The sequence below is a fragment of the Chrysemys picta genome, chromosome 6 (assembly GCF_011386835.1).
Source record: "Chrysemys picta bellii isolate R12L10 chromosome 6, ASM1138683v2, whole genome shotgun sequence".
Lineage (NCBI taxonomy): Eukaryota > Metazoa > Chordata > Testudines > Emydidae > Chrysemys > Chrysemys picta.
In genome coordinates this window covers 112253118-112268629 of record NC_088796.1, presented here as the reverse complement: position 1 = coordinate 112268629, position 15512 = coordinate 112253118, and the positions used below count along the sequence as shown (strand labels likewise).

Genomic DNA, 15512 nt, shown 5'->3' with positions numbered 1-15512 from the left:
CATTTTCTCAGAAACAACAAGGCAGACAACTACAGGTTGTTGGTGGAAAACCTCCTCAAAGCATACAAAAGGCTTGGTTGCAATATGTCACTAAAGATACATTTTTTGCACTCTCATCTAGATTTTTTTCCACCGAACTGCGGAGCAGTGAGCGACGAGCACGGCGCGCGATTTCACCAGGACATTGCAACAATGGAGAAAGGCTATCAGGGCAAATGGAGCCCATCAATGCTTGCAGACTATTGCTGGACGGTGACAAGAGATGCTCCATTTAATGAATACAAGAGACAAGCCAAGAAGTGCTGAGTAGACACTGAATAGGACTAAACTATGTACAGAATAGTTTTTTGCCTTTTGTTTCATAATAAATTTGATTTATAAAACCCTTTTGCTGATTTTTAAAGGGTTACATAAACAGGACAGGTGAAATATTATCATGCAAAGCAACCATAAACACATGAAAAGACCTAGGTTTACAATTTATGATTAAAACTCTACTATCTACACAATATACATAGACATAAAATGTAAAAACTTAAATATCTTAGAAACAGTAGCCAGTCAGTTGTTTTAATTGTCATATTTGAATTCAGCACATCAAAATACATAATACATAGCACATTTTATCTCTGAAGCAAACGACTTCTCTAAAATTGTAGACCAGTGATATTTTATTATACCTTCCACAGCACCAGCCCTCCACTCTTTGGTTGTTTATGTACCATAAGCCAAGTTACTGGTTCTTAATTTGCAGCTGCTTACTGACATGGGCAAAAACTGTACTGTCTTCTTCCTACTTCCTAAACATTAAGTACTGTCTATTCTTTATCCTTCCCTTTTTTGATTAAACTGCTGACTTGGTTGATGTGCTTAGGCTTTTCATGGGTCATTATTCAGTAGATAGCTGTGTGATAGCTTTTTAAAAAATGCAATCTCAGACTCTGCTAAATCAATTTCTCAAATGATTTCCCTCCTTCCCCCCACCCCCCACTTTCAAGCTTTGAGTGAAATATCAAAAATACCTTGGCAACATTAAATTAAAATGGTCCTTTTTAGTCAAGTGATAGTAGCTGACCTGGTGATAGGGTGGGCTCAATGAAACCTAAAGTAGCAATTTCAAAGCATAAACAAATTGGCTCTTTTGTGCAAACATGAATAGCCTTATGTCAGGATTCTCCCCTTGGAGTCATAAGAAGTTTTAAGGTTCCTCATCTTTCTGAGGCTAAATACTTAGCAAGGGCCCACTTCTGTCTGTGTGGCTACAGAATCAAGTCCCAGTGTTCGCTTCCTCCTCTTCCCCCCCCAACCTTTAACCCGCCCCTTCTATAAAGTACATCTCAGCTGCTTGTGCTTGAGAAGGTCTGTCATAAATACTAGTTCCATAAAACATGGTGAAAATGTAATTAATTAAAATGAGCCCTCAAGATGGGAAATGATTTAAAGAAGTCTGCTTGAATCTTAAATGGATATATTGGATGCTATTTCACTGCACTGGGTAGAATTACTCTGCTTTGTTTCAGCCTTCATTATAGTAGAATCCTAATTGGTCTCTGTGAAGGTCACAGCAAATACTGGCTTTCCCACATGTCGTCATAGCAAAACAGATTCTGGTATATCTAAGTTCAGCCCTCTGACATCACTGCGCTGCTATCAAAGATCACTGGATACTCAGTGTCTGGCTGATTTTGTCCAAATTCCTCAGTTACAGCCATTGCTGCTGCTGATACAGCCTTTGACTAATGGAGGCCGGGGTGTTGAACATCTGTGTGCATTTCCCTCCCAGGCAAGACAGATTGAGTCTCTGCCCTTTGGTTTCATGGTAGTTGGTGAAGAGGCCATATCTTAGGAGTCATCTCTTAGATTCTCTAAATTCAGTGACACGCTTCTGTGTGCAGTGGAAGGTCTTTCTGCTGATCCCCTTGCCATTAGGGCTTTCCATTTTTAAGTTAGATGAATTTTCTCCCAGGTTTTAGTTAACAGATGTTGTCAAGGCTGGATCCCCACTTTGAACTTTAGGGTACAAATGTAGGGGCCTGCATGAAAACTTCTAAGCTTAACTACCAGCTTAGCTCTGGTTCCGCTGCCACCATTTCAATTTTTCCCTCCCTGGGAAGCCTTGAAAAACCTTCACCAATTCCCTGGTGAATACAGATCCAAACCCCTTGGATTTTAAAACAAGGAGAAATTAACCATTCCCCCTCCTTCCTCCCACCAACTCCTGGTGAATACAGTTCCAACCCCCCTGGGATCTACAACAGGGAGAAATTAACCATCCCCCCTCCTTCCTCCCACCAACTCCTGGTGAATCAAGATCCAAACCCCTTGGATCTTAAAACAAGGAAAAATCAATCAGGTTCTAAAAAGAAAGCTTTTAATTAAAGAAAAAGGTAAAAATAATCTCTGTAAAATCAGTATGGAAATTAACCTTATAGGGTAATCAAACTTAAAGAGCTCAGAGGACTCCCCTCTAGTCTCAGGTTCAAAGTACAGCAAACAAAGATAAACACTCTAGTAAAAGGTACATTTACAAGTTGAGAAAACAAAGGAAAACTAACACGCCTTGCCTGGCTATTTACTTACAAGTTTGAAATAGGAGTGTGACGGGTTGGATCGCAGGAAACCCCCTTGGGAGCTGCCACCCGATGTGCAAAGACTACCCCTGCTTCTGTTTTCCCTGCCACCTCAGGACTCCAGCACCCTGTCTTGCTGAGCCAGACACTCCTGTTTGGCTCCACACACAGATCCAGGGTCTGAATCTCCTGTCCCAAAGCTGCAAGTTTACCTGAAAACAGCTCGCAGTAGTGCGCTTGTCTTTAGCACTCAGATGCCCAACTCCCAATGGGGTCTAAACCCAGATAAATCTGTTTTACCCTGCATAAAGTTTATGCAGGGCAAACTCATAAATTGTTCGCCCTCTATAACACTGATAGAGAGATATGCACAGTTGTTTGCTCCCCCAGGTATTAATACATACTCTGAGTAAATTACTAAATAGAAAGTGATTTTATTAAATACAGACAGTAGGATTTAAGTGGTTCAAAGTAGTAACAGACAGAACAAAGTAAGTCACCGAGCAAAATAAAATAAAATGCGCAAATCTATGCCTAATCAAACTAAATACAGATAATCTCACCCTCAGAGATGTTTCAGTAAGTTTTTCTCAGACTGGACACCTTCCAGGCCTGGGCACAATTCTTTCCCCTGGTACAGCTCTTGTTGCAGCTCAGGTGGTAGCTAGGGGATTCTTCATGATGGCTTCTCTCTCTCTCTGTTCTCTTCCACCCCTTTATATATCTTTTGCATAAGGCGGGAACTCTTTGTCTCTCTGGTTTTCCACCCCCCCTCACTGGAAAAGCACCAGGTTAAAGATGGATTCCAGTTCAGGTGACATGATCTCATGTCACTGCAAGACTTCATTACTCACTTGCCAGCACACACACATACAGGAAGACTCACAGGTAAATACAGCCATCTGCAGACAATGGGAGTCCTCAAGATTCCAAACCATCATTAATGGTCCACACTTTACACAATTACAATAGGCCCTCAGAGTTACATTTTATATTTCTAGTTTTAGATACAAGAGTGGTACATTTATACAAATCAGATGATCACACTCAGTAGATTATAAGCTTTGTAATGATACCTTACAAGAGACCTTTTGCGTGAGGCATATCCCAGTTACTTACATTCACTTATTACCGTATTTTCTCTAAAACAATCTCAGTTACATTATATTGACTTATTATCAAGTTTTTATAAAACCATATAGACTGCACAACGTCACAAGGAGAGACTTGTTTAGAAAGATGTGGAGAACCTGGATTGATGTCTGGTCCCTCTCAGTCCCGAGAACGAACACACTCCCAAACAAAGAACACAAACAAAAGCCTTCCCCCCCTCCCCCCAAGATTTGAAAGTATCTTGTCCCCTTATTGGTCCTTTAGGTCAGATGCCAGCCAGGTTACCTGAGCTTCTTAACCCTTTACAGGGAAAAGGATTTTGGAGTCTCTGGCCAGGAGGGATTTTATAGTACTGTACACAGGACAGCTGTTACCCTTCCCTTTATAGTTATGACAGATGTGTTTTGTTCTCTGGGCCATGGTCTAACTAGTGCCCCACCTTAAAAATAAGGCCCTCTTAAAAATAAGGTAGATGTATTGCTGTAGAATGGCTTTCTGCTCAGAGTTCTGTGTACGGGTGGGTTTTCTGTTTCTAAGGAAGATGAACCAGGGGAAGAGTCAGATTTCTTCTCTACCCACAATGACCCTTTCCCTCTCTAATGCAGGAACTCCCTCTCCTTATGTTGTATAAGGATTTAGTTTGATCACTTGTAAAGTTATACGTATATTGCTCCCCGATGGAAGTTGCATAATTGAAAGGTCGCAGTGCAATTTGACTTTCCTTGGGAACTGAGTCTCTAATGGCTTGCTGTACAGCCCTTTCTTAAGATGAGGAAGCACTTCCTTAGGTGAGTGGTCCTACTGAAAGCGATGAGACTCCTTGTCACTTGGCATGAGTAAGTGCTTACCAAAACACAGAAGGTGCTGTTGGTCCCCATATGATTAGGTTTTTTTAAATGGCAAAATGAATCTCCTGGATGTTTGCCACTGCACATATAAATAAAACTATCAGATATGAATAACCACTATTATACCCTTAAATGTGCACCTACAATTGAAAATAAAAAAAAAATCCCAAATGAATAGGCTTTTCTTAAGTTTTTAAAATATGCAAGTCACCTAGAGTGCATGAAAAGTCCCATGCCGACAGGCAGCAAACTGAATAAGTATGGCATTGGCACAATGAAAAGATCTCCTGCACACCGCTGCTTCCATCTGCCTGAACCTTGATGCAGAGGGACCACTTCAGCATGAGAGTAGTTTTTTAGTCTTTGCCTCACTTCACAAGGATGCAGATTTGTGACGCTTTTATTTTGAAGATTAAACACTCAAAATGCAAAGGGACCAAATCAGTAGTTGGTTGGCTTAAGAGGCACCTAGTTCTGGCTATCTGCTTTTCTCCATCCCTAAAACAGAATGTCTGTTGGGTATCAGCAGCTGCAGAGGAAAAAGCATTCTACTGTGCAGAAGTGGCACCAATTTGAGTAAACCCAGCCAGCTGTCTGTGATCTTGTGCTTTAGTCAGCAATATACACTATAGGTCGCATACAGGGCTGTACTGCTCTTTCTCCGCAGCTGAATGGTGTGCATTGGGCGAGATACGACTTCCTGATTTCAGTAACCTGTGTAGGTTTATCACAGAATTGTGGACTGTTAAAGTTCAGAGCGAGATTGCCATACTTCATAAACATCTCACTGTAAACACTTGTAACTCTAGACTTTTCTCTTTTAGGGAAGTGACAAATATCTGTAAATACTAGCCATAATGCTTCAAAAGCATTACTGTCTGCTGGAACTTAAGTCTCTCTGTTTTATACAGGCAGTAAACTTAATCTGGCTCAGAAGATACTGAATTCCTCTGAAACTTACCTATTTGGTTGATTTGGGAAAGTTCTATGAGATTTCCTTTGAGAGGTGGGGGAAGAGAAGCATAACCTTCAAGCAGTTGGCTCAAAAAAAAAATTCCTTGTTTTAACTGAAGTTTTGATTATGAAGTGTTTATACTGTATGTATGATGCCAAATCTGGAATTAGAGCTGCTTGAAACTTCAAAATTTTGACAACTTTAAAGGGACTTTTACCCTGCCCTCAAGATCATTTTAAAAGCACGAGTTTTTAAAGTATTTTTACAGTGGTCCTGCAAACCACAAGCACTTGCTATCAAGTAGCATGGTGCTTGTAGTTATAACCAGTTACTCCATTTGTCAGAGTTACAGCTGTAAATCAAATATGAAAACGTAACTGCAGTGTAAGGTTAAAAATGAAAAGAACCTGAGTTGGTATCTTGTATATGGAGCTATACATTTAAAAAGAAAAGCCCTTAGTTGTATCTGTCAGTCATTCAAGGAAGAGTTCCAAATCACCCATTAGTAGACTATCTCACATGGCTAGTAATAGCACTCATAACTTCCGGTTATGTTCATTCTCAGTAGTTGTTTGAGAAATTGAAGGTTAGGCAAGCATCCCCCTTTTTTGCCAGCATTACATTACATTACAGCATTACATAAGACTTTGATTTTACACATAAGGACATGAGAAGAGGTAGGCACAAGTGACATTTTGACTCTGGCAAATAGATCTGTATGGTAACATGTAACTTCAGTATGCAGCAAGGTACTTGGTTAGAAATTCAGCGCCTTACTCTCTTGGGATAGAAACCACTGGGATCTTGGATTGTGGGAGTTTCCTAGTGGCTTTGCTTACTTTGCATAGCCTACATCTGCAGCTAGTTCAGGATCATCTTTTCCAAGTTACTGCATAGTTGTTGTGCAGAAAAGTCTTAAGTCTTCTACTTAATGAAGTTTTTCCTGAAGATCTGAGTGACCAGAGAGTAGAATGAACCACTTTACCACAAGTGAGGCAGCTTTGTAGCCCTTTAAGGCCAGTCCTTCACATCTGACCCTCTAACCAGAATGGTTTCACTGTCTAAGGACCTGTCAGTAAGAAACTAATACCTGAAGTCATTTCTGCGCAAGATTTCTTTGGCAGCAGCCTTTGTAACGGACACCTTAGACTGCCTCCCTCTGTATCCAGATTGACCACAAACAACATGGAACTGAGGTGTTTTTAGGGATAGGGTTTCATCTAGGCGCCTCTGTTATATGCTGCTGGCTCTTCCAAGAGTTAGGTGGCTGACAGAGAAATTGGCATCCAGGCTCCTGTAAATAGAAGAGGGAGTATAAAACATGCATAAGCAGGTGAGTCTTCTGACGCTACTCCTTTAAGACTCCACTGGTAAGAACTTCTCCAGGTGATGATGGGAGTGGCAGAGGGGTGAAGATCCAGATATTATTCCGCCATATGACGCTTGACACCAGGAGCATGTCGCTTCCTCATCTGCCCAGAGAGTGAGGGCTCTATGGGCTCCACGTATCTCTTGCCCTTTGGAGGCTTGCACTTCAGACGGGTGACGTAGTTCTTCCTACAAGTGTTCATCAGCTCATGATCAGAGCTTGGTGGATATCGCCTTCTGAGGCCACCATAAATATAGCACCCACTCCTGTGAATCTGGTTTAGTTGGAATATTTAGTGTTCTGAAGCCCTCCCTCCGGTTTTCGTATCTGTAAAAATCACACTGTTAAATGGTGGTTCTGGCTGTGAATAAGGTGATTTTTTTTTTTTTAACTGATTGTTTGCTCTTTGACTAACCATGTTGGCTATGGCTCGCCTTATTTGGTGCATGTTAATTTTGCTTTAGGCCTCTGAGTTTCAGTATTCTGCAGAAGTTTTATTTTAAGGGAAGTATGAATAGTAAACACTTACAAAACAGTTTTGAAGTTCTAGAGAGATACTTGACATCCAGAAGCAATCTCATGGTTCTTTTCCCATGTGAACAGAGCCAAACTGCTCCTCTGTGGTCCTTCCACTTTGGTGTGGAAAGCACTTTGTATTATTTGATTACGGTACTAAGTAAAACTTGCCATTGGAACGCCCAACCTAGCTATACTTGGGAGAGGCATTAGGTAACAACATATATATTACAGGTTCCAGTTTCAGATATTTTTTTCACTGCTGGTTTCACATACTGTTAGCTTTTTTGCTAACCAGCTTATTCATGCACAGGTTGATTTTGTAATTGCGTAACTCTTTTTTGTGGTTATCCATTTGCATGGTTATTCCTATCTGTATGTTGGTTGGTTGGTTTTCCTTTTTGTTGGATAAGATTTTTGGAATTACTGTAGTTCTGCAAACTCATTAATGCTTATACATTGCTTTTCACTGTCTCTTAATAAAGAACAAATTGATTACATTAGGTATATTTTCCTTTATTAAAAGGTTTAATAGAAAAATCTTGTCATTTGTTTAGACACTATTTAATGGAAGTATGAACTTGTCGAAGTAACAGTAAAAGTATTTCACTTCTCAGGGGTTCCTTAAAATCCTGAAAGAGTTGGATGTGCTCACTTTCATTTTCTACAGTTTTTTCCTCCCTCACTCCCATTCTGAGTATCCCATCTTTTCAGCCAGTTTAAAATAGTTAAGCTGTCTTTTTTTTTTTTTTACGTGTCCAAAATTCTCCCACTTCTGGAGGGAACATGAACAGTTCCTCGCCACCTCCTCCTTTCTAACATTCCTGAAGGTTGTAAGCAGAGGTCTGGCTCTGTCTGTTATAATCACTGACTAGGGAATTTCATTTATATTCTGATACTATATGGGTAGGTCTACACTTACCCGGTAGTTCGGCGGCGAGCGATCGAACTTCTGGGTTCGACTTATCGCGTCTTGTCTGGACACGATAAGTCCAACCCGGAAGTGCTCGCCGTCGACTGCGGTACTCCAGCTAGACGAGAGGAGTACCGCAGAGTCGACGGGGGAGCCTGCCTGCCGCGTGTGGACCGAGGTAAGTTCGAACTAAGGTACTTCAAACTTCAGCTACGTTATTCACGTAGCTGAAGTTGCGTACCTTAGTTCGAATTAGGGGGTTAGTGTAGACCTGGCCTATGAGAGTAGCATGCAATAAATAGTCTCTCAAGGAGAGGGAGTCTAAATACTAAATATTCTTCTTTGGCAGTGGCTACTGTATGAACTCTGTGTGGTGATTATTTTTAGTTATCAGATGGGTTTTGGAATGAATTGGTTGTTATGGACAGCAGTCGTCTTGATATTAGGTCAGTTTTTGAGTTAGGATCAGCTGCAATTCATCATAGCAAAGCTACCTTGAGGGTAACACTATGTCAGTATGAATTGGACAAGCATAGCTGGTGTGAAGGACTTTGGTGTGATGCATATTGAACTTGAGTGTATTACCTTTATTTCGAAATGTGGTTGTTGCACACATTCAAGCTGGCAAGCTGCTGACTTATACATACACAAACTGGAAAGAGTGATTCATTTTTACATAGTAATAATCAACAGATCTGTTTTCTACATGGCTTGTGTCTAAGATCTCAAGTTTGCAGGGGTAGCAATTAAATTTGTAAGCTGAAACATTTTATATGGAAGGTTAGAACCTCAATACTATTTTTTCATTCACTTATCTGATTAGAATTGCATTAGCTGGACCATAGCTTTGCACCATCCTTTCTAATCCGCCCCCACCATAGCTTTTGAAGTTCATTTAATGAACAGTCCTCTGTATCAAGACCTATTCTATATTCTTTGTTCACATGCCTGTCCCAATAGTCTAAGCCACTCTGTGGCTAGGCAGATGGAGAAATGAGACTTAGTTTATGTAGAATGTATCCGGCCTACTGGTACCTCATCCGACATTTGTCTGTTTCACCTCCTTGTTGTTTCTAAAAAATCCTCTCTGGGTGAGGGATGGCTTTTCTTGCTCCTTGTTTCAACAGTATCTAGCTCAGCGACATTCCTTTGGCCTCTAGGTGCTACAGTAATACAAACAGGTAGAGCCCTACCAAATTCACAGCCATGAAAAACACATCCCGGACCGTGAAATGTGGCATGTGTGTGTGTGTGTGTGTGTGTGTGTGTGTGTGTGTGTGTGCAGGGGAGTTGTGGTATTTCGCCCTTACTTCTGTGCTGCCTTCAGAGCTGGACCCCCTCTCTCCAACCATCCAGCTCTGAAGGCAGTGTCCCAGCAGAAGTGAGGGTGGCATGGTATGGGGGGGTCATTACTTTTGGGGTGGGGGACTGGGCTGGCCTCATGGGTGGGTGCCATGGGCAACAGCCCAGGGCTCCGTGGCCAACCCCCCACGAACGCAGACAGACAACTCAAGGCCTTTTTAACCCCGAGCGCTGGACTTGGAGGTGGGGAGGGACAGAGCTGGTGGCACTTCAGCTGGGGGCGCCTACTGTGGAGGATCCAGCTGCTAGCTTTGGCTAGGCTGGGGAGGGATGGGACTTCCTTTTCCCCAAGACAGGTTGCTCCTGGGGCCAGGTCAGAGCCACCTCTGGGAACCTCTCCCGGTTGTAGGAAGCTCCACAATTGATGGCTGGGAGCCCAGGTCTGAAGGAAGTGCCACCACAAGCCGCAGTGTGGAAGTCAGGGTAGCAGGATGGCAGTATCCTATCTTGACTTCTGCACTGTGGCTCGGGGTGGTGCTGCCTTCAGACCTGGGTGCCTGGCTAGCAGCTGCCGCTCTTCGGCCACTTAGCTCTAAAGGCAGTGCTGCGGCCAGCCGCAGTGCAGAAGTAATGGCGGCAATTCCGCAAGCCCCCCCGTGTGCCCACGACCCCCTTTTGGGTTGGGACACCTGCAGTTAGTGTCAAATTTCAGATTTTTAAAATTCTGTGACCGTGAAACTTACCAGAATGGACTGTGAATTTTGGTAGGGCCCTCCAAATAGGAATGTCGGTTTCACACTCACACTCACACTCACTCACACTCTTTCACAAACAGTGTTTGTGGTGGGAGGGAGGAAGGACCCTGTAACAGCTTTTTCCACTCAATCAGTACAGAACAAATTCAACTTTTCAACCCTCCTTCCACCCCCCGATAAAATCCACATATAATGTACATGAAGTCTCACATTTAGCCTTGGCATTTGCTCAGAGGCCATAACAAAATACTGCTTTTGAGGATGGTTGTGTGTATGTATAAACAAATCACTGCATGCAATCAGTAGCTGGATTTTTATTTATTTATTTTGGTTGAGGCTGACTAACACTTTGGTAAGAAATTAGTTTTCAGGAATACCTTTTGTATTAATACAGACAGGGCTCTTCAGCTGTTAAGCCTATATGTTTAGGAGCCTATTAGAATGCTAAGTGTGCTGTATTCAGAGATATTCTGTGTCTATCAAAAAGACTGGCTTTCTTAAGATTGGTAGAATGCTAACTGGATGGACCATTGTTAAACTGCACTATGAAGAATGAGAATTTTTCTTAGAAAAGTCACTAAAAATTGTGTGGGTTTTCTTTGGTTGTCCCATTGAAATGATTAGGATTTTTTTAAGAAACCATGAACGTTTTGCTGCTCTCTGGTCAATTGTATACAGACACGTGTACACTAATATGATATTAATCTCTAAGGTGTTCATATTGCTATAAAGTGAAATCTTAGCATTCCACTTCAAAATATTCTATTTTCGTATTTTTGGCTAATCCTGTGTCAGTGGGACTTCTGGGTACCCAGCACCTTTTGACAGCACCACCACTGAGGTGTCTACATATAAGTCCAGGTGCCTAATTTTAGGGATCCAAAGGTCAAATATTTTACCTTGATGTCTAACCCTCATTTCCCTATCTCTAAAATGAAACTGCTACCTTACAGCTTTGTTGAAAATTAGGTTCATAAAGCTCTTTGAAGATGAAAAATATGCTTATTTGTTACATTTTTGTTAAAAATAAGCTAATTAAGGTTTTTCTTGTTCATAGTTACTTGTGTGCATGCATGTAGATAAAATCCTTAGTAAAAAGGCTACAGTCCTGGCAACTAACTTTCATGGTGGTATATTGTAGGATTTGAAGTTTCAAAAAGTTTGTCTGTAATCTGTAATTCCTCCTGTACAGCTACATAATGGGATACAATCCAATTGTTAGTACTAGGCTGTTCAGTGAACCAAAACTTATTGAAAATTCAGGAAAAGCCCATCTTTCCCATGTGTAATAGTCATCGTAGATGCTTAAAAAAAACCCCCACCAATTGTCACACATTTTTATGAAGATACCTTTAGCTTATGCTCAGTTATATGCAGTAGAGTAGCTTGAACATAGGTTAAGATGAGTCTGGAAGTGGTGCAATACCAGTTTAAAGACCTACAGCTCATACACGAAGTAAATATCTGAAGAAGAGGTTAGCTTATAAAAAGGTTGTTTTATAACTTTGCAAGTCATTGGTTTTTGTTCAGAATTTGGGATTTTCTAATTATTAAACCATTTGAAACATTTATTCTTTTAAATGCTATCAAAGAATTTCATCACTGTTCCATAATTGAGCGTAGGAGAAAGTTGGTGATATGTCAAAATTCACAGTATTAATTTATCTTTTAACCTTATAGCAGCTCCTACATTTCCTCCTGCCTCTCAGCCTGATCATATTTCTCCTAAGAATGTTTCAAATTCTTAATTAAACTGGGTCTTGTGATTTCAGCACTAAACTTAGGAGAGCCAGTTATAAACATTAATGCTGTCTGAGAGAACTGATAGGAGCAGTAAGCTATTGAATAATCAGTATGTCAGGCAGCCCTTTCTTGTATACAGGGTATTTTTGTGCAGTATATTGGTGTATGTCTTAAATACCTTAGTTCAGTTATTGTAGTACTGCAGAACTAACTGTTTGTTTTTTCTTTTTTTTTCTCTCAAATCAGGACAGAGCTTGGGTTATGGCTTTGTGAACTACATTGACCCCAAGGATGCTGAAAAGGCTATCAACACGCTGAATGGATTAAGACTTCAAACCAAAACAATAAAAGTACGTGGTGCTAATTCTAGTTTGAGGAAAATACAGATTGAAGTCTAAGTTTTGTGACATTAATCACCACAGTATGCTCTCTTACCTTTCCACCTGTGGCTTAGGTTTTCTGATATGGGCAACGCAACTAATGGGTTTTTTTATTCATAAACTAGTGTGCTTAGTGCATTAACATGAACAGAAGTTACTTAGACTATGTGCCAAATTGTTTCCATATCAGATGTATGCCTGTTTACATTTTACCCAAGAAATGGATCCTCATAATGGCATGATCTTGAGGTTTCTCTCATTAGGATATATACATACTGTATTTCTGAAAGGTTTTGTTGTTTGGAGAGAGTGTACCACTTCCCTGTTTTTTCCTCTGTGCAATATGTATATTGCTTATGAAGACTCTCACTGGTGTGTCCCTGGGAAAACCTGTTTAAAATAAAATGTGCTGAAATGAATAAGGCCAGAGGAGTATGAAAAACCCTAGCATTGCTATTTGACACCTGTGACTGGCCCATGCCACCTGACTCAGGCTTGCGAGGTCCCAGAGCCTGGCCTCCAGCCTGAGCCTGAATGTTAACACTGCAACTAAACATCCCCTTTCCCTGGGCCCCATTAGCCCAAGTCAGCTGTCATGGGCCAGCCATGGGTTTTAACTGCAGTGTAGACATACCCTAAGAGTCCAACAACTCATAGCAAGCCTCCAATTGTGTTTTGGATTCAGTTTTTGCCCCAAATACTAGCAAGCAAGCCAAGCCACAATACAATTTTACAGTTCTGTAAAGAACAGAAGTAATCTTGAGCAATCTTCCCCTCCCCGAGTGTTATCACCTAAACCAGTTTATGGTGGCACTTGTCTGCCTTCAGAGCTTAGGGGCAAGAATGAAGAAGAATGAGGCTAGCTGTCCTTTTATTCCTAAAGTTCAAGAGCTCCTTTTGAACACTTATTTTCATAGAATCTTAGAAATATAGGCCGGGAAGGACCTCAGTAAGTTATCTAGTCCAGTGCCCTGCGCTGATGCAGGACTAAGTATTACCTACTTTTATCCTTGACAGGTGTTTTTCTAATCTGCTTTTAAAAACCTCCAATAACTGAGATTCCACAAACTCCTTATGTGACCTGTTCCAGTGCTTAACTACCCTTAGAATTAGGTTACACATTAAGAAAAACTTCCCAAGTCTCTTGCTGCAATTTGAGCCCATTGCTTCTTATCCTCTCCTCAGTGGATAAGGAGAACAGTTTATCACCCTTCTCTTTAATGTACTTGAAGACTGTTATCAGGTCCCCCTTACTCTTCTCTTCTCTTCATACTAAACAACCCTAGGTTTTTTTCAGTCTTTCCTCATCGGTCATATTTTCTAGGCCTTTAAGCTTCTGTCCTAACTTGCTCAGGGCAGGTCTTCACTACGGGGGGGTGGTGTCGATTTTAAGATACGCAAATTCAGCTATGCGAATAGCGTAGCTGAATTCGACGTATCGGAGCCGACTTACCCCGATGTGAGGACGGCGGCAAAATCGACCTCCGCGGCTCCCCATCGACAGCCCTTACTCCTACCTCTGCTGGTGGAGTAAGCGCGTCGATTTGGGGATCGATTGTCGCGTCCCGACGAGACGTGATAATTTGATCCCCGAGAGATCGATTTCTACCCGCCGATTCAGGTGGGTAGTATAGACCTAGCCTGAGTCTCTCTAGAATTATTTCAGTCAGAAGGATGCTAATCTTCTGAGTAGTTTTGGGCTTTAGTTTAGTCTTAAAGAGGCTTGTGTTGGTTCAGAATTCACATGTGGGTGAGGTTTGTCATCTTAAACCAGTTCTCTCTAAGCAGTGGCCAGCTAGGACCATAGCAGTCCTGTAAAGTTATACCAGAGTTATTTGTGGCAGATCAAGACTTCATCCCATTCCTGTTAGTATATCGTACTCTTATTTATCAACACCTTTGAGCTGGCTAAAATTATCAAGCCCAGACAAACTGGTCCTTACAGCTATCACTGATTTCCACATCAGCTAGGAAATAGCTTAGTTTTTACACACTTCCTTCAAAAGGAAAGGATGGGACTATCCCTCATTGTTTGACTCCCATAAATAAGGCTACGATTAGAGCTGGACACACTATTGTGACACGATGGGCCAGTTTGAGTTTGCGAAACAGATGGAAATAGCAGCTTTTTTTGCTGAATATTTAATACTTGCAAAAGCGGGTTTTTTTTTTTTTTTTTTTTCCTCCCCCCGTCCCCCATTTTTTTTGTCTGAAATGGTCTACCTTGCGGTAGGTCTGGTGAAATGATCAACACTTGTCAACTTTCACCATGAAAGTGGAAGTAGTCCATTTTGGAGGGTAGTGTACCTACTACATGGTACTATGGATTGAGCACGGGATTGGGCATCTGCAACTTGCAGTTTCCATTCCCACCTCTAGCACTAGCCACCATTAATACTGTAATCTTTAGGAGAGTCTACCAACACTGTTGTCTTAAAGCAGATGTGCTTGAAAATTTGCTCATACTGCAACATGTGCAAAATCAGGCTGCCCCTTTTACAAATGCAATTAACTCTCTAACATTAAAAAAAAATGTAGGAATGATTTTATTAAAATACTTGCAAAATATTTTGCATTGGTTTTTTTCATTCATACAATCATGTTTTCAGACCTAGTCTGGTAATCACAGCAGCTTATAAATTTGTGTTATGCTGCCCTCATTGTTTTTAATTACTCATTTGACCTTTGGCACTAGGAAAAATCTACATTTGTACTGTGGTAACATTTAGAGGCCCCAATCCAGGATCAGAGACCTACTCTGCTAGGCACTACACACACAGAACAAAAAGAGAATCCCTGCATCAAATAGTTGACAGTTGTAGATCTTGCGATGTATGTGGACTTTTATCACAGCTTGAGGTCTTAAATTCATCTAATAGTACAGTTTGATCATTAAATTGTAATTTGGTGTTATAGAAGGTGTTTTGTGATCTTTGAGTCACTTTTGGGAGACACTGCTATTGGAACCTTTTTAGTGCTGCGTGAGTTATTGCCTTTGAACAGAAAATGAGCTAGCTGGAAATCTTTAACTTTTTTGATTGAGCTGAT

At 41.1% G+C, this 15512-nt stretch overlaps 1 protein-coding gene across 49 annotated transcripts in view; it reads left to right on the top strand.

Annotated features, from left to right (window-relative positions):
• Positions 1-15512, top strand: part of ELAVL2 (ELAV like RNA binding protein 2) — a 147719-nt gene that overhangs the window by 99878 nt on the left and 32329 nt on the right. For all 49 annotated transcript variants that reach the window (XM_024105652.3, XM_005294742.4, XM_024105656.3 and 46 more), the window contains one exon: positions 12331-12434. In XM_024105652.3, the coding sequence (XP_023961420.1) occupies positions 12331-12434 (104 nt within the window). The remainder of the gene's footprint in view (positions 1-12330; positions 12435-15512) is intronic.